Source organism: Temnothorax nylanderi, unplaced genomic scaffold (assembly GCF_030848795.1).
Source record: "Temnothorax nylanderi isolate EJ_2023f unplaced genomic scaffold, tnyl_v1.0 TNYL_tig0004_pilon, whole genome shotgun sequence".
Taxonomy (NCBI): Eukaryota; Metazoa; Arthropoda; class Insecta; order Hymenoptera; family Formicidae; genus Temnothorax; species Temnothorax nylanderi.
Genome location: NW_027249066.1, coordinates 1,124,876 through 1,151,044, shown reverse-complemented (window position 1 = coordinate 1,151,044; position 26,169 = coordinate 1,124,876). Strand labels below are relative to the sequence as shown.

The following is a 26,169-nucleotide window of genomic DNA, read 5'->3' as shown; positions in this document are numbered from 1 at the left end:
TCGGAAGTGTTAACCGTGAGAGTTTCACGATTAGAAATCTTCTACCTCCCGCCGCGCTCTCATAAATCAACCGATGGCGGAATCTACGAGAAAGCGTGGATTTTTTTTTAAAGCGCAATCGTCGCGGTTACGTGCGCACGTGCGTCCGGTTTTAAGCGCGAGCGTCGTCGCTTTTGGAAGCGGCGACTCGAGGCGATCCCGAAGAAGGAACCGAACGAGGAAGAGAAAGAACCGCGTGTGGAAAGGGTGGAAAAGAACTTCTCCTCGCTCTTAGTCATTGGTTACTAACGCAGACGTGAGTCCTTTCTAGTGTGGGTCGGCTGAGAGTATTTAATAGGAAGCAACGAGCAACAGGTACGAGCGAGCTCGCCTTGGGTTACGCCCATTCCGACTCGCGCTTCTCGTCGTACGGCCGCTATTTTCTCTTTATTGGCGTGGCTTTTCTCCCTTCTACGATCTTTCTCGCCGATCGGAAAGCGCCGTCATGATCTCGCACTTGGCCGGCTGGCGCACTCGAGAGACCGATACTAGAAAGCTTGAGTAACATATATATAACATCCATGTAGACATATCTTAGAGCGATCGGGGAGTTGCATTTTATAATAACGAGCACTCGTCGAGTATATCCTTAATAACATAACAGAAATTACTAGTCTGCAAACTGACATGTTTATGGTAAAGGATAAAGAGGAAATCCAAGATGTGAGTGAATTAATTATTTTAGGATATGCAAATCTTTTGATTATTTTCATCATTTCTCACATCCTGTAAAGCGCACGGATCCAAAGGATCCGACCAAGGACCGAACGGCTGTTGCGAATTCGCGATAGGTGCTCTCGCGAGACTAAACTAATTTTCCACGAGCAACGATCATCACGTTGATTGTTTTTGTCCGTCTGAGACCGACGTCTCGGACGCCTCGGAGAAAGAGAAGACGAGAGAGCGTAAGGAAGGAAGGGAGGGAGGGAGGGAGGGAAGAGAAATTTTAAGGAGCGAACGAAACGGAATCCCGTGATGGGCTCTCGGGATCTTTTTAAAGTGCCGCGGTCTTCCGATAATTAGAGGGCAGCCATTGTTACACCGGGGCTTTCGAGTGGAGGGAGAGAACGGGATGAGAGAGGAACGCGCGAGAGGAAAGAGAACCGGCGGAGAGAGACGGCGGTAGACGGCGAAACGAGACTCTCGGGGAACGGAGAAAAAAGGTCCGGCCTATCCCGCCACGGGAAATACATGATTTTAAGAGCCGCCACACGGATGGAAACGGTAAACGACGTGAGTGAAATCGAAAGAGGAATAACACGAGCGCGAAGACGCGAAAAGATCGTGAGAACGGGAGAAAATGATGATGTCGAAAGTAAGCGCAGGCCGCTCGGGACCGGCACGAGGAAACGCCAGGCGAACATTCGAGATAACTGATTTAACGCTTTTCAGGGAACTTGGAGCGCTCGCTTCGCGATAACGCGTTTCGACCTGACCACTTTTGCGAATAGCGAGCGGTCCTGAGCGGCTCTGATGAGAACTTATCATAAATACATGCAATGTAATGTTGAAACTATTTCTAAATAGATATAATAAATTTATATATAAATACAATGGATAAAATTAATAAATTTAATAAATTTATAGATAAATATATATAATGTCACTCGATGGGTAATAAACGTACGAAATGTGAAATCAAGGGCATTTCAGAAATATGGCTCAATTGATCTTACCTCAGGAGCAAGCATCGAATCTCCCTCATTATGCCGTATCGTAATTAAGCAACTGCATACTTCATTGCAATCGATGAGATTATTTCAGGCCGCTTCTCCTCACAAAGTGACCGACGTCCTCGGATATGTAACGACACCACCCGATGAATCACATCGGCAGGCAATTAGCGCGTCTACCGTTTCCATAAATCATCTTCGTCGCTCCTTAACGGCGCGGTACAAATTGGGCCACTTGGTCTCGTCTGATAATAACGGCGGCGCTTTCTCCTCGAAGAGTATCACCTGTGTGCATCGCGTCTTCCACAGTCATACGTCACACGAATGTCGAGCGACTCGAAAGTTTTCCGAAGATGGAGAGCGTATCGTGTCTCGCACGATCGACACGTAACACCTTCGATACGTCACGCTGTAATTTCCATCCGCGTCGCTGCGAAGAAATAACGGCGAGACGCATTTTCTCGAAGTCATTCTCGGATGACTTGCGTTTGCATTTAATTTCACGTCGGGCAGCGAGCTGTCTTTAACATGTCCTGACACTTTTGCGTTTAGTAGACGGCGAAAGCACACTGCGCGTATCGAGAACACGTTACGCGCAAAACGCGTCGTCACGTTAGCTATTATTTCTATCTACACCGTGTAACCGTAGTCGGAGACCCGTCGACATGGATAGCTAGATCGAGCAATCATAGTTTCCAGTTAATTCTGTATGCGGTGTGTCTAACAAAAACCTCACCGATCCACAATCCGGAACGGCGCGGCGCGTTCGTGGAGAGCCGTGGATCTCCACAGCGTGGTGAACGCCACGCGCGGACGAGGCCTCGCCAGCGAGTCGGAATTAAGCGCGGCGAGGACGACGCGTCTCGCAGACGGGACCTCGGTGTCTCGCCTGCATGATAATTGGACCAAGTCCCAGGCCACTGTTTCTCTGATAACAGGTTCTCCGGTTTCGGTGCACCGTTTCCAGCAGCGGCGGCGGCCGTATCGCGCGCATGCGTCCCCTACCCCCCTTGCGCCTCGCTGCGCCCCCCGACGTCTCATCTCCTCTTTGAAGAGGTCGTAAAGATAATACCCACATGCTAGCCCGGCAGCATCAGCACGGAAAATTTATCCAGATTCCATTTCAATGGAGATCGTTCGGTGCGATTAATTAACTCGACGGACGAACCAGGATCGCAGGCGGCCATCATGAGGGCTGCTGACATCGGCAGCATCCGCTCGCGGACGGCAGGCTCTATTGTCATTGTTTACGAGCGACCGACGTCGTGTCCGTCTCTCGAGAAATCGACGCGCGGCTCCGTTTACACGGGGTAATTAGAGCGGACTTTTCATCGCTCGGACAATGCGCGTACATATTCGGATCGAAACGGGATTAGTTTACCCAGGTATTAATTTACCGAAACGCAATTGAAAGCGAATCGCATAATTCAATTAGCGGCGCTAATTGTTGTTACAAATATTTCAATATTCTTTAGATATCGTTTAAATTTATATATTTGTTTCGACAGCTCCAGGCCTGGAAATTATTATTATTATTAATTATTATAGATTATTTTATTTCTTCTATACGAACTGTGCCACTTGTCGTTGTGAAGGATTTAAGATCATTCGCTGAAAGGAAATCGTCGTGCTGACAATGGTGTCTCTTCGGGGATCATTCCGGTATATACCTAAGACACGATCGTGCCTCACGCTCTTTTAGTTAACTGCGAGTCGGGTCAATTTAAGCAGTGGTTTCCCCCGTTCCAAATATCCCTGCCTTTACGATCCATAAAGGGACGAAACTCGCTTTTAGTGGCTATTACACGAATCTCTGGCTCGGCGTAACATTTACGGCTCACGCACCGCGTGTGCGGCAGTCGTTAAAATATATCGCGCGGTCTGCGTGCTCTCGGTGCGCGAGTCCTCTTTACGTTTATAATTAACCATACGCTTTGTCATTTTCTTCCGCGATTCTTCCCCGGCCCTCTTGAACGATAATATATCGTGTATTCGGTGTCACCGCTGTTAGAATGAATTTCCAACTTTCTCGACATAAAAATTTCGTTTCAACGGAAAACTCGGTCTCTCCCGAACCTCACGGCAACTCGGATTAGTCTCATTTTACGACACCGATCCCTAAGATTTTAGGAAAGATCCCGACTCGGCCCTCGGCAGCGTGTTGTGCACGACCCTTTATACGTCGATTCGACTCTTTCGTACAAATGCGCAGCGGATACGATGTATGTAAAGTATACGAGGGCATAGGAAATATATTGCCGTGTCGGGGTTCTTTGAGAGAAATCACGCGTAGGCGCGCGCGCGCGCGCGAGGCCCCATTCGAGCCCCGTATCGCAGAGAGAATCCGCGACTTATTAGGCGCCGACGCGGGCTTCAATTTGCAGCCTCTATTTAATACGAGAATCTAGTTCGTTTGCTAGATCGATTATCTGTCCCGAGTGTCTACTGGGCGATCTATCCATCACGCTGATGCAGTAGACTTCTTTGTCTTTATAGATTTACATAAGACTTCACTGAGAGAAGGATGAATTGTGTATGAGATCATCGAGCTCGAGCATTTTCTCAATTTTTTTTCTCTCATTGTCAATCTCCATTTTTATTCTAGTAGCGCGTATTCACAAACTTTAAGTAAAAAGGGGAATCTTTTAATTTAGAAGAAATCAATTTATTTAAAATAGAAAAAAATTTCAAGTAGGAAATTGGCTTTTTAATGAAACATGAAGAAAAGAAAGAATTTGTTAGATATGTTACTTACCTTTAGAGGGAAAAGTAGAAGTTTAATTGTTAAATTCTTTACACCGCAACAGCCTAATATTAATCTAACTTTTTAAATAAAATGCCTAACATAGAGAGCCATAAGAGAGACCAAATGTTGCAAAAATAGTTCTATATTAGGTAAATACAAACAGGAAACTCGCTTAACTTTATACTTCTGTACATGTAATATTTGCATATTTGCATATATCTATTCACATAGTAATTTAAAAGGTTACGTGAATGGTCTTCAAGATGTTGACCACAAGAATTTCTTAGCATTTTTTAGGCTTTAATAAAGATGCGAAAGAGAGGAGAAAATTTCCCCAATCTACGCCTGTATATTTATACATTTCTTTAATCGAACACTATTACGATAAACGATTCGTATAACTCGAAATACAAGTATAATTGGAAACAAATAGACGACATTATCTAGAGTTGGGCCATGCCCCGTTCTCGGTTCCTCCCTCTCTTTCTATTCGACTATCTTTCGCCGGAATTTATTGCGTCAACGAGTTGATTATCAAGGAGCCGATCAGAATTTACGCACCTGAGCGATCTCACGCACGACCAAGCACTTTTTACGCTTCCCTCGTCAGCGTCTATGAATATTAATAAGGTTGGCGGATCGACGAAATCCTCAACGCGCTGGAAGATATTTCTGTTACCGGACGCGCAGTATTGCATCGAATTTAATTAATTACTCCGATCGATTCTTACAAGTGGGCGGTTCGTTCATAGCTCGATCTCGTCTTGTTGCAGAATTTACGATCACCTTCCTATTTTTAGCACAGAATCAAACTCTTTATTCTTACCTCCCTCCTCAGTCCCCCGGTTTATGTCAATGGCAAATGAGAATAAGATTATCATTGTTGGCGCAATTAAAATGACATTTCATTTTGTATGCGCCATTGAAATTGAATGGGGATTAAGAATGGAGCTAAAAATAGAAACATATCAAAACATATCAACGGATTAATAGAATTTGGAGAGCTACGAAAAGCGATGTTAGTATTCATCATAGCTGAGTATATACTTTATATATCCTTCATATTTTTAGCGCCTTTTGTGCTGTGTTTTGGTGCCAGCTTTTGAATGCCTATGTTCTTCTCAAGAAGATCACAGGGAGCCAGTTCTATCGATACATTGACCGCACGATCAAAGTGGCTCACGCGGCAGGAATTTCGTCTCGCTTCCTCGAACTCCGTCTCTCCGCTGCGTGTTCGCCAGCTATCGAGAGACGTACGGAGAGCGCGTCTCTTGCGCGGAAATAATTACTCGTGGCAATTAACCGCGTGTATAATTAACTGATAAATTGATGCGTTAACTGCTCGCCATTACGCACATTCGAGATTGATCGTCTGCGAGATGGGCCGATATTTAAATCAAAAGCAATTTACGGAACGTTCGTACGCGGGACGCGTACGGTATACCCGTCTACTTTCATACGCGAAACGCGCAAACTTGAGGTATTTTATCGAGGAGTCGGCTCTCGCTTACAAAGACCTCTAGAAACTCGCGCGATATAAATCTATCCTTCTTTGTTGCAGCGGAAACCGATAGAGTAAAGGAACGATTCTTACAACGTGCATATTTGCGAGTGTCACTCGATCATGTATTTATGGGATAAAAGTGAACTCTTATGTATATACGCCACAAACTATCCGTAATCTTATTCTTCATTGAAACCGCGCCGTAAATCAGCGATTGGTCATGCTCGATTAGATCGCATATTACGTCCGGAGACCTATTATTACATTTCGTAAATCCCTCAGACGCGCATGCCGTCGCGTATCACGGCTAGATAGAACGCACATAGCGCATGCCCTTCGAAGAGATAATTATCTAATATTATTTATTTACCGATATTATACCGGGGGCCCGGTCCCGTCGTTGAGCCGCGACGGACGCTGGAAACCGCGCCGTGTCCGGAGAATTCCATTAGAAAGGAAAACGTAACTGTCTCTCGGGTATTTCGAAACTTCCGGTATAATTAACGCACAAGTTGGTATACGCGCAGGCGGATTTCTCACCCACCACACGCGATTCCTCTCGCTCGCTTGCTTGCCCGCGCCTCGCGGATGACATTAATAAACACCTATTACGCGCAGGACGACGTCGCCGTTCCTCATCGTAAAATTGTTCGCGAGATGAGAAACCGCCACGGACGTGAGAAATTATCGTCTTAAAACGGGAATCGCGGGGACAAGGGGGGGAATTAAGACACGTGCAATTAATTAGTAGAGAAATTATTTATTAAAACACTGGCGTCTCTTGACAGCGTAATTGGAGGTTCTATAATTCTTAAACAGGAATCCCCGTGTCTCTGTCTTGAGCAATTTCGAGTGAGAGGGCGGAAAAACGTGAACCCAGACGTTTATTTATTTAATGCGAATTTATTTATTGATATGCACCCCGCTTAAAAATTATTATCATTTATAATGAAATCTTGACGAGAGCGCATTACTTGAAGAGACAAAATCCATTTCGCATTGCAATTGAACGATCAGCGATAGCAGTTGTATACTTACATTAGCAATTACTAATAGACCGTGAACTCTCTCACAGCAGCTTTTATTGTACCGTAAATCACTCGGTCATGAATGTAGATAAAATATCTCTCTATGCCGTACCACATCGTATTTCGTCTAATGGCACAAATCGTTGTAATTGCGGTGTCGTTTTTCTAGCGAGTGGTACAGCAGGGGATACATTTCAGTCGAACTAATTGGAATAATAATTATTTATGCATATCAAGATAAACCAATCATTGTATCTTATCGCGAATATTATCGATACAAGCAAGTAATAGTTTGATAATTATCGAACTGTGATTGATCGCCGGGAGCGATCTCGCGTTCTGGAAAACGGTAAATCTTCCTAATCGCGACGGAGAGGAGCGATACGAATCGATTTCCCATCCGCATCTTCGTGCAGAGTCAATCCCATCTCTTTCAACTCAGGATTATCTGACACGCCCGTTTTTTTACACTTTTTAATAATTTCCTGATTCTCAGGATTTCCTTCGCACAGATTTCTTATAGCGAGAGTGGTCCATTGTGAGATGACTGCATAGAAATTATCGATGATAAAACGAATGAAAGTAGAAAAAGAAGGCAAAAGTAAAGTAAAATTACACTTACGTGGATTCCTCGCGTCTATGCTAGTACAATCCAGAAGCAATGGAATTCCATCTATTTCACGAAACTGAAATCACACGTGTTACATCGTTATATTTCTTTATTTATACGTTAAAATGTTTTGAAGTGATTCGCGAAGAACGTTTTTGACACACATACGCGCGATCGATTGGTGTTGATGCTTAACGTAAATATTTTTGTACCAATGACAGATTTATTACAACAGGATGATCAACAAAAAATTATCTACATCTTACTATCGTGACTACGGCGATGTACATGTCATCCTTGATACTAGGAGAGACCGAATTAATGTTCCGCCCGCAGGCTCGTGTTTCCGCTCTGATTCATCATAACTAATTTATCTGTCAATATGCATGCGACGCGAACTTTGTCATCCCGCGGATCCGCTAAACTCGCAACGCGTATATCAGATTTCGATCATCTCGCCGCCCATCTCTCAGTCAGATGGAACACTTAATTTCGCTTTGTCCGACACGACAGGCCGCGCGTACTATTGCGTATCTTTTGTTCGCGTATTCCGTATCATCCGCGCGCGCGGGAGATGCAATCAGCGGGAGAGAAATATCGATTTACCGGTACACGCATAGCGCACAAGCGTGGCGCGCAACAAAAGCCAAATTTATATTTTGTAACTGTCGAGGTTCTCTACTTGCTTTGAAAATAACCTATCATCATTCACGGGGTATAATTTTAATCCCTTTGAGTAACGGAATAACGCCGGAGCGTTCTGTGTGGCCGGCGACTCAGACGGCGGCCAACAAGCGCTTGTACGATCATTCTTTTTCCTCGCGTGCGAAGCTTAAAATGCACTGACAATGAGTGTTCTCGCAACGTATAGCTGAATATTTGCTAAGGTACTTGCTTTTTTGTCAAGCTTATAACACGCTATTTATTTATAAAGATATTAATCATTCTATAGATAAATTAGGAAGTTAGAAAAAAATATGCCGAACACGTATTTGTCGTAAATATAATAGTTAAAAAATGCGAGTACGATAAACGTCCTGTAGGTATGAAATAATAAACGTGCGCGCATCAATTTACGATAAAAAGAAAGAATTCAAGAATTATAATTTAAAAAAAAGTAAAAAATTAAGAATTTAATTCTTTGAATTTAAAGAATTTATCATGAATAGCAATAATAATAATTGGATATATGTGTGTATTTTAGTTATCTTTTCATTTTCCATTTTTTATATTTTTTTATATTTTATTACATACATATCGATTGTCACGATCGTTCAGAATATGACGTTCTAATTCTTCTCGCGGCCACGAGGCGCACTTGTCCGAATCAAATGCTTAAGATCGGTAAGGAACGTTTCTTATCGACGCCAGATAAATATCGTAAATTTCACATTTACCTTTTTCATACATAAAATATATTTAACATGAATTTTTCATGTAATCACACCTACCAGATCTTGACACATTTTGTTCCTGTGTACCATGTTTGCAATGACTCGTATCAATCCCGCTTTAAAGCCATATGCGGGATGCTCTTCTGGATCACCTGCTGCCTCGTATGCCTCCCTGGTCCATGGAGCATGAGGTGCCGATTTACTTAAATCCGTTATCGGAGTAAAATAATTTTTCGCTTCCTTTCCTATCATATGTAAGGACATCAAAAGGTCTACAAATACAATGCAATCTCTTATCAGTTTTACATCCAATGAGATTGTACTGGAAACTGATTGTACTTACATTTACAGTTAATAAGCAAACGCTTGGCATTCTCTGAGATCTGGTATTGCGTAGTAAGAAATCCCAGAATATGAAGAATAAGGATAATTTCTGTGGGATCTACGCTATTCACATATGTGTCCACGGTCTTCAAAATAAGATCGCTTTTCTTGCAAAATGTTAGCGCCAGAAACTCAGCCGATTCCTTTTTGAGCACTGTATTATTAGGACGCCAAGATTCCCAGAGTTCAGCATAGATAATATCAAGTAATTCTATCTTTTCGCTCATAGTCATCCTACTATACACATCTTCAAATACATTCGGTCGATGTAACACGAGGAACAGCGCATCAATCGCAGCTGGAATCCAACATTTGGAAGGTTTCAGTAATAGTGAACATAGATCTTTCTCATCCATTGTTAAATAGTTGGTTTTTAACGCATTGTACACGTATATGCAAGCCACACCGGCAACCATGATGCCTCTGATGAAATCATCATATTGCGTGTACCTCCTAAAAATAATTAAAATAATCTCCAACAAATGATATAAAAGATTATAAGAAGAAATATATATAATTATATGTAAACTTACAAAATGGCTTGTTTTAAATTATCACAATTTAAACAGCTCAGAATATCGTTGTCTGCAAATGTTGCATTCAAACGGTATTGCATAAATAATAAATTGTTTAAAAATTGAATGCTGTGCATAAAGATGGGCAATTTTTCGTGATGTAACAAGCGTTGTCTGAAATTGCCATGCGTCTTAATGTAATCTGCAGCCCATTCTATCACTCCATCGTAGGGAAAATGAGAATCATGGGGATAGTCACAGTCGCCGTCTTGCTTGCACAAGTCACTTTCAACTAATTCATCATATAAATTTTTACTATATTTAACAGATTCCACATTCTTTATTGTATGTCGTTTACATTTGTAACTATCAATGCAAGAGTTCCCCACACATTTTAGGCACAAGATTTTAATCTTATCTGGGGTATCCTCGCTTACGAGTAACTGACACATCTGTGCCAAGATACTTGCATCAGGCATCGCCCTGAAACGTAATAATGTAATATATATTTTACACAATTATCTGTCAATTGGCAGGCAGGTAAACATTGTTTCATACGTACTCTGATCCCTTCCTGATAAAATACTTCGGTTTGACATATTGCAGTAACTGATCGCAGTCCTTTTCATTTATAATCGTTTTTAATTCTTGCGAGTTAATGTCTGCCGTCATTTTCGATCGACAAAATCGCCACTATTTATACGCTTATCGCTGTAAGAAGCTTTTTGCAAGCACGTACTTATCAATTGGCAAATCGATAGAACACGTGAATGTCGTGAATGACTGAGAATGAGCAGTTGCCAGTTGCCACTGTTGCCAGTTGGTTATGAGTTGGTAACTCTGATCTGTGCTTGGCTGTTTGCAGCGCTGACCAATCATTCGCGATTGACGTATCCCGTTGGCCCGTTGGGAATGCGGCCTGAAGTATATCTCCCAACGTTACGTTACTGCAACTGCTGCTGCTGCTCCATTGCATTTAATTATCCGCGACTCTCTCTCCGTGACTAGCGTTTGTGACAAGTCGGCATTTTGTACTTTTACGCCTGCCTTTAATAAAAATAAAGGGTTTAAGGTAAACTTGTAACTTGAGTTTGAAAACACTTTACGTTAAATATCATATTTGTCATCACACTTGAGATTCATTCGCGGAATACTCAGTTTCGTTTTGCCATGTCATTCTTGGTTAACCGATCTACTCAGTTTGTTGTTCTGTCAGTTTAAGCCTTTATCCCTTTCTATTGATACTCGAGTGTTTCGTTGCGCATTGTAATTACGTATAACGGTAGATGGCCTAATTTCATAACTTTATCAAATCTAATCTTGTCATTTTTAGTAGCGCTTAACCTCAAATTTAGTTTCTGCAGGACGTTTTTGATCATAATTTCGATTTTACATCGTTTTCTTGACAATTTAGACACAAATAATCGAATGTAACATAAAATAGTTAAGTGTAACAATTTATATACATATATCATGTATGTCTAACTTATGAATCTTTTAATTTTTGTTTCTAGATGTTTCTAACGCGTTCCGAATACGATCGTGGAGTAAACACCTTCTCGCCGGAGGGAAGATTATTTCAAGTCGAGTATGCCATAGAAGCTATAAAGCTCGGCTCGACCGCCATCGGAATCGCCACGACGGAGGGAATCGTTCTGGCAGTGGAGAAACGTATTACTTCTTCTTTAATGGAACCGACAACCGTAGAAAAAATTGTAGAAATCGATAGACATATAGGATGTGCGGCGTCCGGTTTGATGGCCGATTCGCGGACAATGATCGAAAGAGCTCGAGTCGAATGCCAGAATCATTGGTTTGTCTACAACGAAAGAATGACGGTGGAGTCGACTGCTCAAGCTGTATCTAATTTAGCTATACAGTTTGGAGACAGTGACGATGATGGCACTGCCATGTCCAGACCATTTGGTGTAGCAATGTTGTTCGCTGGAATCGACGAGAAAGGACCACAGCTGTATCACATGGATCCATCTGGTACTTTTGTTCAATTTGATGCAAAAGCTATAGGATCCGGTAGCGAAGGAGCTCAACAAAATCTTCAAGAAGTATATCATAAGGTAATTTGCCTTATTATTAAATTAAGTTAAATCATGTTTGTTGAAACTGCGAGTATTCTAATAAATATCGTTGTTGCAGTCCATGACGCTTAAGGAAGCGCTGAAATCTGCGCTGACAATATTGAAGCAAGTAATGGAAGAGAAATTGAACGACACCAATATCGAAGTGACAACAATGACGCCCGGACAATTGTTTCACATGTTTAGCAAGGCAGAATTACAAGAGGTGATCAAAGATATTGCTTAAAAATTATATGGGTACACAGGTACAAGATATAACGAACGATTTCACGGTACACTAGATCGCGGAGAGAAAAACAAATTTCTTAATTGAATAGCGTGTAATGCAAATGTAAATTATATCTCCACTTTACACACGGAGCAAATACTTCATGTCTGTATATTTAATATTTTCATTTATCGTCTTTAAAAAGAAAATATTAAGAGGAAAGAGTAAACTTGGAATGGATTTATACCTTTTCATATTGTAATCCTTTAATACGCTTCCCTTGATTATTTTTATGCTGAAATTTAAAAAAATACAATTTTTATTACGAAATAATTCAGTGTAAAAATAAAATTTAATTGAAATATATGTCCATACATACGTACGTACTACATGGTTTCTACTAAGAAAATGTCGATATTGATTAAAGAATCTGTTAAAAATAATGTGCAAGAAATGAGACAATTTGTATCCTAAACACACACAAAAATATGTGTATGTGTTTGGTTATATATATTAATTTGCCGTCTTTAAAAAGAAAATTAAGAAAAAAGAAAACAGTGAATTTATATCCTTTCGTATTGTATTCCTTTTTAATACGGGTTCCTTGATTATTTTTATTATATATTATATATTATATCATATATATAATATATATTGCATAATATAATATTTAAAACATAAAATATAAATATTGTTTCCTACTTTCATTTAGCTGATAGACTTCAACGCCACATCGGAAGAAAATCTCGCGAAACCAGCAGCTGGTAACTTCTTGCCAAGTCCTCTGTCCCAGCCCTCTACTTCCCTTAACGGATAAACCAGTCATAAGAAGGCAGTTTAGATACCTTTCTCCAGATGCTCCTGCGTTCCTTATGTTTCTCATCCTGTACGTATTTTCATATATTGTTTCATCTTCCTACCTTACTATTTTGCCAATCTAAATACCTGATAGAAAAATATAAACTAAACTAATGCAAGAAGTTATATCTATTATATCCATTATTAACAAATTAATATTCAACTTAACATGTATATAATTGCATCGTGATTGAATTATTTGATTTGTTATTTAGTTCGAATTTGTTAAAGCTAAAATTTCTAGCGAAATCTTTACTTTTCATCTGGTATATGTGTCGGTATTACCTTGAAAATTATCGTCAAAAAAGAATTGAAACGATAACCGCGAATGGTCGAAGGCTTTTTGCCACGAGCGGCGGTAATAGTGTAATACAACGGGCATTTCCAGATCGATCCGTTGTTAAATTCGTAGCGGTTCGGAAATGGGTGTGCGACGGATGGCTCGTTTTCGATTAAAAGCTGTCCGCCGCGACTGAATGCGCGTATCCGAAATCAATAATTAATTTTGCCGGCTAGCCGAGAACGGGGCGAAATGGCTCCGAGAGCTTGGCGGAAATGGTCGGATACCGCTTGGTTGGATGCTGCGATGCCCCGATAAAACGTCCCTTTTTATCCCGTTCTCTCGGCTGCCAGATTATTGGATATTATTCCATTTCAAGCGTTCAATCCCGCTACGATTCGCTCGCTTGGATTCCCACGGGGGTTTCCCTGTCGCCTATTGATTGCACGTAACTCTTAAAACGTCTATACGTGTGACACCGCTGAAATGTGTACGAATCTACATTTTTGTCCCGCCATGCCTGACGCGCCCTGTGTATTCTGCACGAATCGAATCCATTAATCGTATGGAAAAAAAAAAACCCATATAGATATCCGTACGGTATTTTTCGCGTTAAGGAACGCGCCTCGTGAAAGATGTGTATCTCCCGAGTGCGCTAATGCAGGGAAAGTCTAATAATAATTGGATGGAAACTTTTATTACGATTTGAGAACGATAGAACGATTGTGTGTAGCAGAACTGATGTAAGATACTATTTTTTAAATAATATAGGTATATTCGTAAAACAATAGAAAAATAACTTTTAAAAATACATCTTTAAAATAGTCTCTTGTCACTTTAGTATGCATAAAATCATTTACAAAAAAGAAAGGCTATCATTTTCCTTATCGCGTGATGCGGTTTAATAATAATCGACCGCGTGCTTCGCGAAAGTTACTTTGGTTGGAAAAGAGATTCCAGAACAGTAGGAAACGGTACAGTCGTGGATTATTGAGGGTGGATCGCTCGGCGGAAGCGATATGGGTTCGAGGAGGACTAAAGGGACTAAGGTAAACGGAGTGAGAAAGAGAGACCGACTCCGAGCGCGGCCGAGGACTGGTAATTAACTGTGATGAGAGAGAGAGAGAGAGAGAGAGGCGGCAGCGGGATAGTCCCGTTTGAGTCCCTGAGAATCCCCGGGGACCTGACCCGTCGTATCAGACGCCAAACACTCCGCTCCCACACATCGAAGCCGAAAGCCCGTCGTCCTCGGGGCGCGTTGCCACGTTCAAGTTTCGCTACGATAATTGCCTTCGCTTCACAGTCGCGCCACCGACACCCGCCACAGCGACGACGGATAAGAGAACCCACCCCTCACCCCTGCCTTCCTTCCTTTCGCGAACAAACCTGGAACGGGGTTGAAACGTCGGAGACGTGGAAGTAGATAATGGCGCAGAAATTTAGTTTACGCGATCGGCTCCCCTTTTGTCACGGGAAAGCCGTAAAGCGTCGTCATCTTTCTAAAGACGACCGGAATAAAAAAATTATAAAAGGACCGAATTAAATACAATTCGGACAATTGACGATTTTGTTAAAATTAAACAAGTGGTTTTCGACGCAAATACATGCGCGTTAAAAAAATATATATATAATTATTTTGAAAGTTATTAAAGGATAATTTACTTCTGGAAACAATCCTTTTAGATTACATTGTAATTGGTAATGCGTCTTCCTACCGAAACAATTACGAAATCGTGATTATGCAAAGTCAGTCCGGAAACGAAGCGCGTCGTGCATCCCTCTGCAGATGAAATGAAACACGAAACGCAAGGCAGCGGCGAGACGCGGGAAACTTTCTTCCTTATTATTACCAAAGAGCTCCGATAGAAAACCGGAAGTGCGCGCGGCATCTCGGCATAGGAAAGAGCTGATACCTGTGCAGAGCGCGGGGCTATAATTCACGCATCGCAGAATCGTCGTCATTTTTTTTCACTTTCACGGAGAGCCGGTCATTCGCCCAACGTGAACGTGTGAACGTGCGGTCTCTCCTCGCGTGTGTACGTGCATACGCTCGTGCACACACAATCACACGATATAACGCTACAATCGCGTACTCGCGGGGTATTGCGATCGTTCATCGACCACTAACTAATCCTGTCGTTAGCTCGTTACGTATTGCACTAATAATGTGCTACCTTAAATACATCCGATATTATAAATTGCACTTAACGACGCGGTGGAAGACAGCGGGGAAAGGATGGATTTTACGGCGATTCTCCGTGTTGCGTCATTATATCGATTTCTCCCATGTTCGATAATACCGCAGCGATTTTCCGTAATTTTTTTTCGCCACGTATAAACAGACACGGAAACTAGATTTTATTAGTGGCTAAACGAGAGAAGCGGTGAAACGTCTGTCGGGTTTTCAAATATAGCTTACATACGGATATCTTAATCTTTATTCGTATTTAATTGCGCGCCGCGAATTTCAATTACGCCGCCGCGGCGGCGCGGCGGCTGATAGTATCGATAGGAAACCCCAAGTAAAGCCGGCTGTCCGTCCTGTGTAACGAAACAGGAAATTCGTTCGTTAATGTGGCCGGCCCAATTTCACCAGAAATATTTTATCCTTCCTCTACGGGCGAATATTCGCCATCGAATTAAATAAATTAATTTTTATGAATTTGTGAATATTTACTTTTAACGAAATATTTTAATTAGTGGCTAACGGAAACGCGTTCACCAGGCGCTCGAGGCTCACCCGTGAATTATAGTGACGTTTTTCCTATACTATAAAAGCAGCAAAAGAGTCCTATTCAAAGGACTCCGCACAAACCTTGTGGAAAATGGATCCCAGTCGAATCGGCTGAAAATGTAGTATAAAGTAGTTTATGATGTTCCTGATGAAAAGTGTCCATGAGCACTAAGTCCAAAAATGGACAGTTTCCGAGTTATAGAGCGTCAACATAGGAAAAATGGGTTCACAGTGTTCACACACACACGCACGCACACACACACTCGCACACTCTACCATAACACTACCATGACCATTACACATTAAGACTACCATGAGAGCTGATAAACCCATTTTTCCGATGTTTAACGCTCTATAACTCGGAAACTGTCCATTTTTGGACTTTGTGCCCATGGACACTTTTCATCAGGACGTCATGAACTATATTATGTATACTACATTTTCAGCCGATTCGACTGGGACCCATTTTCCATAAGGTTTGTGCGGTATCCTCTCAATCGGGAAAGACCGACTTGGTGAAAGGAGTGGCGAGATACGTCTCGTAGGCACACGTTGAGATATGTCGTTTTACGTGTGTGCGCGGCAGGCTGGATGGCCCCGACGGTGAAAGTAATGCTTTCTTGAACGCAACGCTCGTGTATCTAGTGCTCTTAATTGCGGGCCCGGGCACAAGGATTAAGATTTGCACGGGAATCGAAAGTGTTTGCGGAAGTTCGCGCAGCTTCTGTCTCGAGACTCGGATTCACACCTCCTCCTTTCCCTTTCCCTCCTCCCTTTTTTACGCGTGTGATTTTTGCGTTTCTGCGTCCGGGGACTTAACGATCTCTCGACAGGCTAACATCAATAACGTTGCGGCTTTTACCGCTCTCGCTAGACCGGAAGGCAAACGCGGAAAGCGTCGCCGTAATTTACGAGCGACTCTTGACTCGTACTTTTTGGACTCCGCGGCCGAATCTTTTCGTTTTTCTTTTACGTCGTCAATGTTCGGGTAATATACAGCATGCAAGAAACGCGCGTTTCTTCGCCGACGAGAACAATGAATTTAGAAGAGCGAAACTCTCGCTCAACGGCCGACGAAATTTTCTCGAGAAAGTGAATCTTGACGTTGATTTATACTCTCGCTATGTGCGCAACATGTTTGATATGATTAACATGAATCTGCGCGTCATACACCATAACGGACGGTGTGTTATTTTATCTCTCTGCGTTATCTCGCGTTCCATTTCATTCCGTGCGATAAGAAAAGCGAGGTATTTTTTAGATCTCCTATTAAGATAAGGATCGAGAAAAGTAAGGTGTAATGGGCAGAATATTTATTATAACCTTTGATATAAAAAGATACGTATATATTCTTTTCACAATGAGTTTTTCACTTAACTTACTTAGGTACAACGTTTCTCACATCAGTGTGGTATACATACCTCACAGCAATACTATGCGTGGACATAACGGATTGCCGCGAACGTTAAGCCGAATGACGTGCGCTAAAATCTGCATGTACTTGTGTATACTTTTTAAGGCATAAAGAGTAGTATGCAGAACATTCGTTTAGACTTTGGATGTGTTAATTAAGTTAATTTGATCATGCGCAATTCGTTACCGCGGAGAGCACAATCCATAGAACAATCGATTCCACTTAACTTATATATAATACGCAATCTAAGAGCATTACCGAATAACTGCTACGTTTACCTGGGTTTCCGGAAGTATAATACAAGAATACGTCGGTAAACTCGTCAATCGCGACAGCTAATTGTCACCTGCATATTTCTCCTAATTCGCTAATAATCTCAGAACAAAGATCTTTGCTTAAGCAGCTAAAATTTCGTACAGCTCTCGAGATTACTTCTCGAGAATTGGTAAACCAATTCGGCGAAAAGTATTTCAATTCGGAGAAAAACACGCGATCATTTAACATCGAGGGAGTGAGAACGCGAATAAAAACTCTTCTCGATGCTCGCTTCGCGCGTCCGCTCCGTGCTTCGTCGTCGCGATGATCAACCGTGATACGAATCGTAACCGCCACCGCCACCGCCACCGCCGCCACCAAAACCACCGTGAAAGTCGATTCCGCCTCCATCGCCACCACCGTATCCGCCGTAACTGCCACCAAATCCGCCACCGCCGTGATCTTCGTGCTTCGGTATGTGAACAGGCACGGCTACTGGAACTTTAACCGGTACCGGTACTTCCTTTTCGACCGGAACTGGAACCTCCTTCTCGATGAAATACGGTTTGTCGACCGGCACTTTCACCGGCACTGCATATGGTTTTTCCACAGGTACCGGTATTGCTTTGTGAACATGGTATGGTTGCGGTACTGGTACTTTTACCGGCACTGCGTATGGTTTTTCCACTGGGACGGGGTAGGGCCTGTCGACTGGCACCTTCACTTCGTACGGAATCGGTTTCTCGACCGGCACCGGATAGGGTTTTTCCACGGTGACGGGATAGGGTTTCGGCACAGCGACGGGATAGGGCTTGTCGACCGGAACTTTCACCTCGTAGGGCACCGGTTTCTCCACAGGATAGGGCTGAGGTACTGGTATCTTCACCTTCACCGGGAAGGGCACGTGCTTCTCGACGGTGTAGGGCTGAGGCACTGGGACCTTCACCGGCACCGGTATGTGCTTCTCCACGGTGTAGGGCTGTGGCACGTATACCTTGACCTCATAGGGCTTGTCCACCGGCACCTTCACTTCATACGGCACCTTCTTCTCGACGGTGTACGGCTGCGGCACGTGGACCGGCACTTTGACGAACACCTTCACAGGATAGGGGACATGCTTTTCGACGGTATAGGGCTGCGGCACGCCGACCTTCACCTCGTACGGTACATGCTTCTCCACCAGATAGGGTACGTGTTTCGTTACTTCATAAGGTACCGGCACTTTTTTTACAACCGTCACCGTCTTCACATGTTCGTGCTCCTCGTAACCGCCGCCGCCGCCGCCGCCGCCACCCCCGCCGCCGCCTCCGCCTAAGTCACCGAAACTATGCTGGAGTCCACGCTTTTCCGTTTTCTTCTCTGTTGCCTCCGCTTCGACATTTTGCGAGCTCTTGTTATCCGCTTTGTTCTTATCCTCCGCGCATATAACTTGCGTGGCCACTGCCACCAAAATGATGGCAAGCTGAAGTCATGTCAAAATAATATTACAATAAAATTTGATATAATTAGTAATTAATAAGTAATACATAATAAAAATTAAAAAATATCAGATCAAAAGTATTATATTATAATACACTAGATTTAAGATATTTCGTTCTACTTGGAAATGAGAAAATCATTTTGTAGGTTGCAGGCAAGGAAGGAAATTTTTTAGATACCCTAATCTCATTATAAAATGGTACTTGATACTAGATGAATTAATTTACCTTGATATTCATTCTCGAGTTCACGTATGTTTTAGCGTGGCGTATGACCACTAACTGAACCGCTTCGTTTTCTAAGCTGAGCCTTATATACTCCGCGCTATAATAGCTTAGCACTTTCCCTGCACCTCATCGCTTATATTATCCGTACGGGGTCTTGCTTTACGTACACTGGCAAAAAAGTCGCCTGGGCGAGTTCAGGAAATGAACACGTACACGAATTTTTTTCGCGACAGCCTAAAGTTCGGCCCACTCGAGTGTGTTAAATACCTATTAACACGTGAATTAAACTTTCTTCTGCTCGAGTACGGACAGCGATTATACATTTATAGGCAAATCTTGCATACGTGTACAATATCGATATTTGCACAAAACTATTTTTTTTCTTTTTATCTAGTTTTATTTTAAAGAAAGTTATTATATTCCATGAAATAAATTTGAAAAAATTAACTTTTTTACAGAGACGTATAAAAATGTGTGATATAAGTGCATAATACGTTTAAATAATTAATGAATTAATGAAAGACAATGGTTATATGCTAAATGTATCACTTTTTTCTACAAAAGTAATTGTATACATTAAATACTAAGACTTTGATTGAAACTTATGAAAAATATCCAATCTGTGTGTGACTACAGATCTTGTCGATAACATATATAATATTATATAATTATTATAATATTACATAACTATTATATATATATATATATATATATATAATTATTGCAATACTTTTATGTTTTAAAATTTTATACACACACACATACACATGTATGGAGCGGAAAAAGCCATAGTGGTGTAAGTCAAATTTTTAAAAATATTGACTCGTGTGCATAGATGCAATTTATATATTGTATAGATTGCACCTATGCACACGAGTCAATATCTTAAAAAATTTGACTTACACCACTATGGCTTTTACCCCTCCATATGTATGTACAGTGCGTACACTTGAAGTAAATGGAGGAAGTTAACACACGGAGTTATGGTCGGCGAATGTGCAACACCGTAATTTCCGTCTCTCCTTGTCACAAAAATTGGAAGCCGCCATGTGCGACGCAACGCTAAAGGCTAAACCAGCGTACAATCTTTGTATCCTCATATGGTTTTTCACGGTTGATTAACGGTGAGAGCTCGAATGCTAAACGAATTTACACAATATCAGGAAAATAGCTTCCGTATTTTCACACCACGTCGTTTAATATGCATCGGTATATCGGAAAATCGAATTAATCGCCCCTCGTGTACGCTGATTACGTACGTTTGCGTTATTTCGTTGCGCCTCATTAGACCGTATGCGTTGCCAATCGCACACGATTGTACGTTAACTGACATCGCCGTGTTACTTTCATATATCATAATTCTCTTGAGAGAAATATTTTTTTCTCTTACGCTCCTACGCTTCGTAATTGTCAATAGTTATACGGATATCGATATACCCGTTACATACCGTTATATTCTACGCACCTTTAAACGGCATTATCGTCATTATCGTTATCGTTCAATACCATTTGTCCCGGGCACGATCTGAGCTTTCGCGCTAACCGTATCGACGGCGCGCGAGGGTACCCATTACGCGCGTGTAATTACTGTAGAAATCCGAGTGAAGCTGTGCGAATATCGCGCGCGCTTACCTATAAGCGCGAGCTTCGCATGCGGAATATCTAATGCCGTATGTTAATACGGTCGCTCGCATGCGCGCCGCACATTTCGATCGAGGATCAAGATAGACCGCAATTTTTAACGATTAATCGCCGCTCAAGCATCCCCGAGGGTCGTATCGCCTCGCGGCGAACGCTCGTTATACACGGGCCCGCCGCGCCGTCTCGTTATTCGTGTCCCTTCCGATAAATATTACGGTAAAGATGATAAATGTATCTCTCGCGCCCAAATGAGACCACCCTTGTTTAATCGATTGATCCACGGTGTTGTTAATTAACTCTGGCATTACCGAGGCTAAGATGCGACGAGCGAACAAGCAATTTGCGAGAATATTACACAAATTTATATCTCATATCGCAAACGAGACGTACGTCTTCTTTTCAAATCAATCGTAACATCTGTTAAATAGAAAAGGAAACAATTTATCGCGATGTTATACTTTTAGCAAAAACCTTTTAAGATATACCCTGAATATACAAGAATATTTAGGTTACACGTGTTATATGGTGCTCATTTATATCTTACGTAGCTGTTGTTTAATATCTTTTACCTCGTATAATAAATGCGACATTGTCACTCAATGATTGATCATTCAGATAGTCATCAGTTATTGTCAGAAACGCGAACCTTAAGGACGTTCTCCGGTCCTTATACTAGAGAAAATCGATTTTCTTTAGATTTTCTTGAAACTGTGAATATACGTTAATTTAGGTGTGCTTTATGCGTGGTATAAATTTCAGTACCTCTTCCGGTATAAAAAATAAAGATACTGAGCCTCAAAGTTTCAACTTTTACTAATGAAAAGGTTTTCCAGGCCAAACGGTAAGAGATACGAGGTTGGTCAAAAGGACCAAAGTTGCTCCTCTCGTCGAGTTCTATAAGGAAAAAATGCCAAAATTAAAAAAAAAATTAAATTAAAAAATTTTTTTTGGTAAAATTGAAACTTTGAGGCTCAGTATCTTGATTTTTTATACCGGAAGAGGTACTGAAATTTATACCACGCATAAAGCACACCTAAATTAACGTATATTCACAGTTTCAAGAAAATCTAAAGAAAATCGATTTTCTCTAGTATAAGGACCGGAGAACGTCCGTAAGTTTGATGATAGTAAATTAATTTCAATTAATGCTTGAAATTATTATTTGAATGAAGATTTAACGGTTATAAATTCACGCCATTGGGAGTGAATGCTATGATTGCAAATCACGTCTATGATCGCTTTCTGCGCAATTATCTCATCAGAAGACGTTCACCTTTCTTTCTCTCTCTCTCCCTTTCTTTGGCTGTTACGTTCTCCGACAGTAGAATCGGAAGTATTAATGCTGATCAGTACTTTATATTCAGTAATCGAATTTCTCTCTGTAATATTTAAAAAACGCGTTTTTTTACCTAGAGCTATTAAAACTCTATATCTTAACTAGATTATTTTATTTTGTAAAAGAATCTGGGTAGATTGCATGTATCATAAAATCTCTCTGCGAACGACAGGCGGTCCGGACGACATTAATGCTCCCGATTGTACAATGTCCCGATGAGCCCCACGGCAGAATGTTCGATAATAAGCTCGCTCTCTTTCTCTCTCTCTCTCTCTCTTTCTTTCTCTCTCTTTCAGGCATTTCTTTCGGAGGATAGTCCATCGCTACCGGCGCGCAAATTACTCGGTAGCGATGGCCGCCGTCGGGCGTTTCGTGGCTTTTAATTGACGACGGACGAAATGAAGTATCATGCCGTGCATTATAATTGGAAACTTTTATGTTGCGTGCGCGGCCAGAGCGCGCCGGGCCTACCGAGGCGTGAATCCGAACGAGGAGCATGCGTTTTCTACGACGTGCTCCGGCGTTCTCCTTTTGCATCGTACTTACCTTTTTTTTTCTTTTTCTTTCCGCGGATTCGAACGTCGCTCGTACGCCCTACGAAAAAATGTATGCGATCACGTAAGCTCGCACCGCCCGATGGTGAACATGAACATCGAATTTTTTGAAGGCTCCCCGTGTGTATGCTCTCACGCGAGCACCGTATCCCTCCTGTCAGTAGCTTCTTTTATTAATTGTTAACCGGTATTAACAACTGTCTTCTCACGCACACGCTAAACTTGCGACGCATGCCGCAGCACGTTTCTTCCATGCGCTTTCTGAACGATCTTTTTTTCACATATTTATTTTTAGAAAAGGGTAAGAGCACCGCCCAAGTGTATGCATCTATCGTATAAGGAGATCTTGGTTTAATGCATTTTATTATAAGAGTAACAAATTAAAAAGTAGGGCACTTGCATCTTAATTTTAAACAAGAAATTCGAAAAAGATTGATTTCAATCACTTAGAAATTATTGATAATCTTTATTAAAACGCATGTACGCAAATTCGTGCTTATTCTACTTCCATATTATATCCATATTAATTCCATTCACATTAATAGTAACGCGTCTAACGAGGTGTTTGACGGATAAGTGAAAGGAGATGCGGCGCGCGACTTTCCTCGAAATTTTACGACGCGCCGAGCAGGTATACACGAGTAGCCCCGGCAGTTGCACGCTTAATGTTCCACCGTCACGAACCCCGTGAATTTTGGTTGGAAGGAAGCGGCGTGTGACTGATCCCCGCGCGTAATACCTATCGCGGCGCTTCTCCGTAGCCGTGAGCGTTATTAATCATCTTTTTCGGCGTTGTTACGGGGCGCGGCCCGGAATTTCTGCTCGGAAGCTGCGTTAAGGAGAGTAATAACACTTCGGCCTTCGCGCGTCCGTAAAGCGGGGTCCTTCCGCTGTATGATTTAATCGACGGGATACCCGGCCGAGGGACACCCTAAAAAAAGGAGTACGTTATGTCCGGCGAGAATCGCGCGCTGATAGAAACGCGTCTTCCTCGCGGTGTATAACTACTATCCTCGACGCGCCGAGGATAACGCGACTATAATCGCGCGATCGTCAGGAATCGTAATCGCCGCGCGCGAACCGGTCCGTTACGATAACCGCTATTTTTTTGCCGCGTGCGCGGCGCAATATAAACGTTTTATGTCGACGGCGTTAATGACGGAGTGACCGGTCAACGGTTACGTTGAGAACGTAATCGTCGCCCGTCCGTCCGCTCCGCCATTATCGAACGCGAGCACTTTGTGCGGAAATAAAAAAACGAATGGTAATTAAATGTCTCACGCTTGTCGCGAGCGAATCGAGGAAAATTGAGAGGCGCGCGAACCGCCCCTGCGGGTTGTCGTGAAAAGCGTGCCGCACCTGCGACGGGGTCGCCGCAAGGCGCACCTGCGGGGTTCCAAGAAGACTTTTCGGTCAACAACTAACGCGTTATTGATGATGGCCGATGCCGATGCCGAAGGGCTCTTGGCGAACGCTCCTTCAGTTCGCGCGAACGAACGGCCGCGGGAGATTATGTAACTTTAATTGCGTTCTAACTACCGTGCAATTGGACGACGGCGGCCCGTGCAACCTGCAGTTTCGGCTGTATCCCATTAAGACGTTTGCCTCGACTAACGCGACGACCAAGTGACTTTTGCGAGCGCGAATCGCCTCTTTTTCCGCGGCGCGCAATTTACGATCCCGACAACCGGAAAGGCCAATCCACGGCGATCCTGCGGCAACTGTTAAATCCGAGTCCGCATACAAGCCTGACATTATTGCGCAACACTTTTTATTTTTTATTTGTTTTTAGTAACGCAGTAACTTAACTCTGCCGTTGCTTGGCGTTACATAATTAAGCTATAAATATCCCAATATTTATACAACGAAATCCGAAATAATTATTATCGATTACTCAAACCCAAATTTGAAGTAAAATATTTTACAATCCATCAGATATCCAAAGAGTTGAATCCGCGAACTCTGGTTTGAATTATCCGAGTCACAAAAAATTAGACGAAAAATTAGACGAAAACTGATATTGCAAGACACAATATATCAAAATTTATTTACATTAAAAATTTCATACATCTGTTACATATGTAAAAAGATCCCTCTATATCTCACATCTTATGATCGCTTTATATTTTATATCTGGATATCCAAATAAATTTGCAAATTCGGGTTGCATTAACAGCCTAGCTTTTTTTTTAGAATTACTGAAATTTTTGTCGGCTTTTATGAAGAACGTTAAAGATTTGGCTTCAATACGCGATCAATACGCTTGATTGAAGAAAGCTGACTGTCGTATAGATACGAGTCTGACAAGTATTCGTCGAGTGAGTAGAACGCGTTATGTTTCCTCGGCAGGATAGTCACGAAGATTTCACTCCGGTGCACATATGCGCGACGCGCGAGCGCATTCGCCTCGTCGATTTTTTTTATCTTCTTTGCTACGTCGAAAGAGTAAATGAAAGTATACGCGCGCATGCACAAATCACATTGGATCCGCGAAAAGTTTACGCAGTCAGTCCCCCGCCGCGCGTTGCGCCACTAACATATTGAAATGATGACGGAAAGTCGCACGTATGATTAATAGCTCGCACTTACAACACGGCTCTCAGACAGTTTTCCCGGCGGAAAAGCTTACTTTCATTCTACTCTATATCTCTATTCATTTGATCTATTTCTTTTATTCATATAACAAATCCATATGAATATAATAATGTTAGAAGTAGAATAAACACAAATTTACATATATGCGTTTTAATAACGATTATCAATGATTTCTAAAAAATTGAGATCAATCTTTACGTTTTCCAATTTTTTGTCCGTGCATTTTGTTTGTTGAAAATTTATTTACAATGCTTAGTTTTGCAACAGGCATTTCACGTGTAACATTATAATCGAAGTATATTAAATGAACTAATTTCACTATTTCGCATGTTAGATAGGTCATATATAATTCATTATTTTTTAAATAAAAGATTCTTTCAACTAATTTAGAATTTCGATCGTAAAGATTATCCGTACGATTTCGCCGACTCGGATTGGTGAAAATCCGCCGCGTCCGCGTACGGGCGAGCGAAGTTAGGGGCCCGTTATTTGTTGAGAGCACGATTATCGCGTTCGGCAGCATATGTAATTTGAGCCGTATTACGCGCGCGTCGACAACGTGTCGCGATTATGTTCGTACCTCCGACGAACGGCCCCGG

The 26,169-nt window shown here is 42.0% G+C and overlaps 4 protein-coding genes across 4 annotated transcripts in view; 1 reads left to right on the top strand and 3 right to left on the bottom strand.

The window, feature by feature from the left end:
• LOC139773515 (protein Wnt-7b) overlaps nucleotides 1–2,640 on the bottom strand; it is a 50,154-nt gene extending 47,514 nt beyond the window's left edge. The window contains exon 1 of the mRNA XM_071708014.1: nucleotides 1,716–2,640. Within this exon, the coding sequence (XP_071564115.1) occupies nucleotides 1,716–1,744 (29 nt within the window). The 5' untranslated portion in view covers nucleotides 1,745–2,640. The remainder of the gene's footprint in view (nucleotides 1–1,715) is intronic.
• Nucleotides 2,641–6,702: 4,062 nt separating this feature from the next.
• On the bottom strand, nucleotides 6,703–10,708 carry LOC139773511 (uncharacterized). The gene is made up of 6 exons (XM_071707982.1): nucleotides 10,456–10,708; nucleotides 9,912–10,376; nucleotides 9,338–9,831; nucleotides 9,052–9,266; nucleotides 7,613–7,676; nucleotides 6,703–7,537 (listed from the first exon to the last, which is right to left on the bottom strand). The coding sequence occupies exons 1-6, from the start codon at nucleotides 10,563–10,565 to the stop codon at nucleotides 7,350–7,352; spliced, it is 1,536 nt and encodes a 511-aa protein (XP_071564083.1). The 5' UTR covers nucleotides 10,566–10,708; the 3' UTR covers nucleotides 6,703–7,349.
• A 98-nt stretch (nucleotides 10,709–10,806) lies between these two features.
• On the top strand, nucleotides 10,807–12,443 carry Prosalpha5 (proteasome alpha5 subunit). The gene is made up of 3 exons (XM_071708094.1): nucleotides 10,807–10,965; nucleotides 11,408–11,968; nucleotides 12,048–12,443. The coding sequence occupies exons 2-3, from the start codon at nucleotides 11,408–11,410 to the stop codon at nucleotides 12,213–12,215; spliced, it is 729 nt and encodes a 242-aa protein (XP_071564195.1). The 5' UTR covers nucleotides 10,807–10,965; the 3' UTR covers nucleotides 12,216–12,443.
• A 5,623-nt stretch (nucleotides 12,444–18,066) lies between these two features.
• On the bottom strand, nucleotides 18,067–19,456 carry Vajk4. The gene is made up of 2 exons (XM_071706684.1): nucleotides 19,445–19,456; nucleotides 18,067–19,200 (listed from the first exon to the last, which is right to left on the bottom strand). Exons 1-2 carry the CDS (start codon nucleotides 19,454–19,456, stop codon nucleotides 18,067–18,069), a joined length of 1,146 nt encoding a protein of 381 aa, XP_071562785.1.
• Between the last annotated feature and the right edge of the window lie 6,713 nt (nucleotides 19,457–26,169).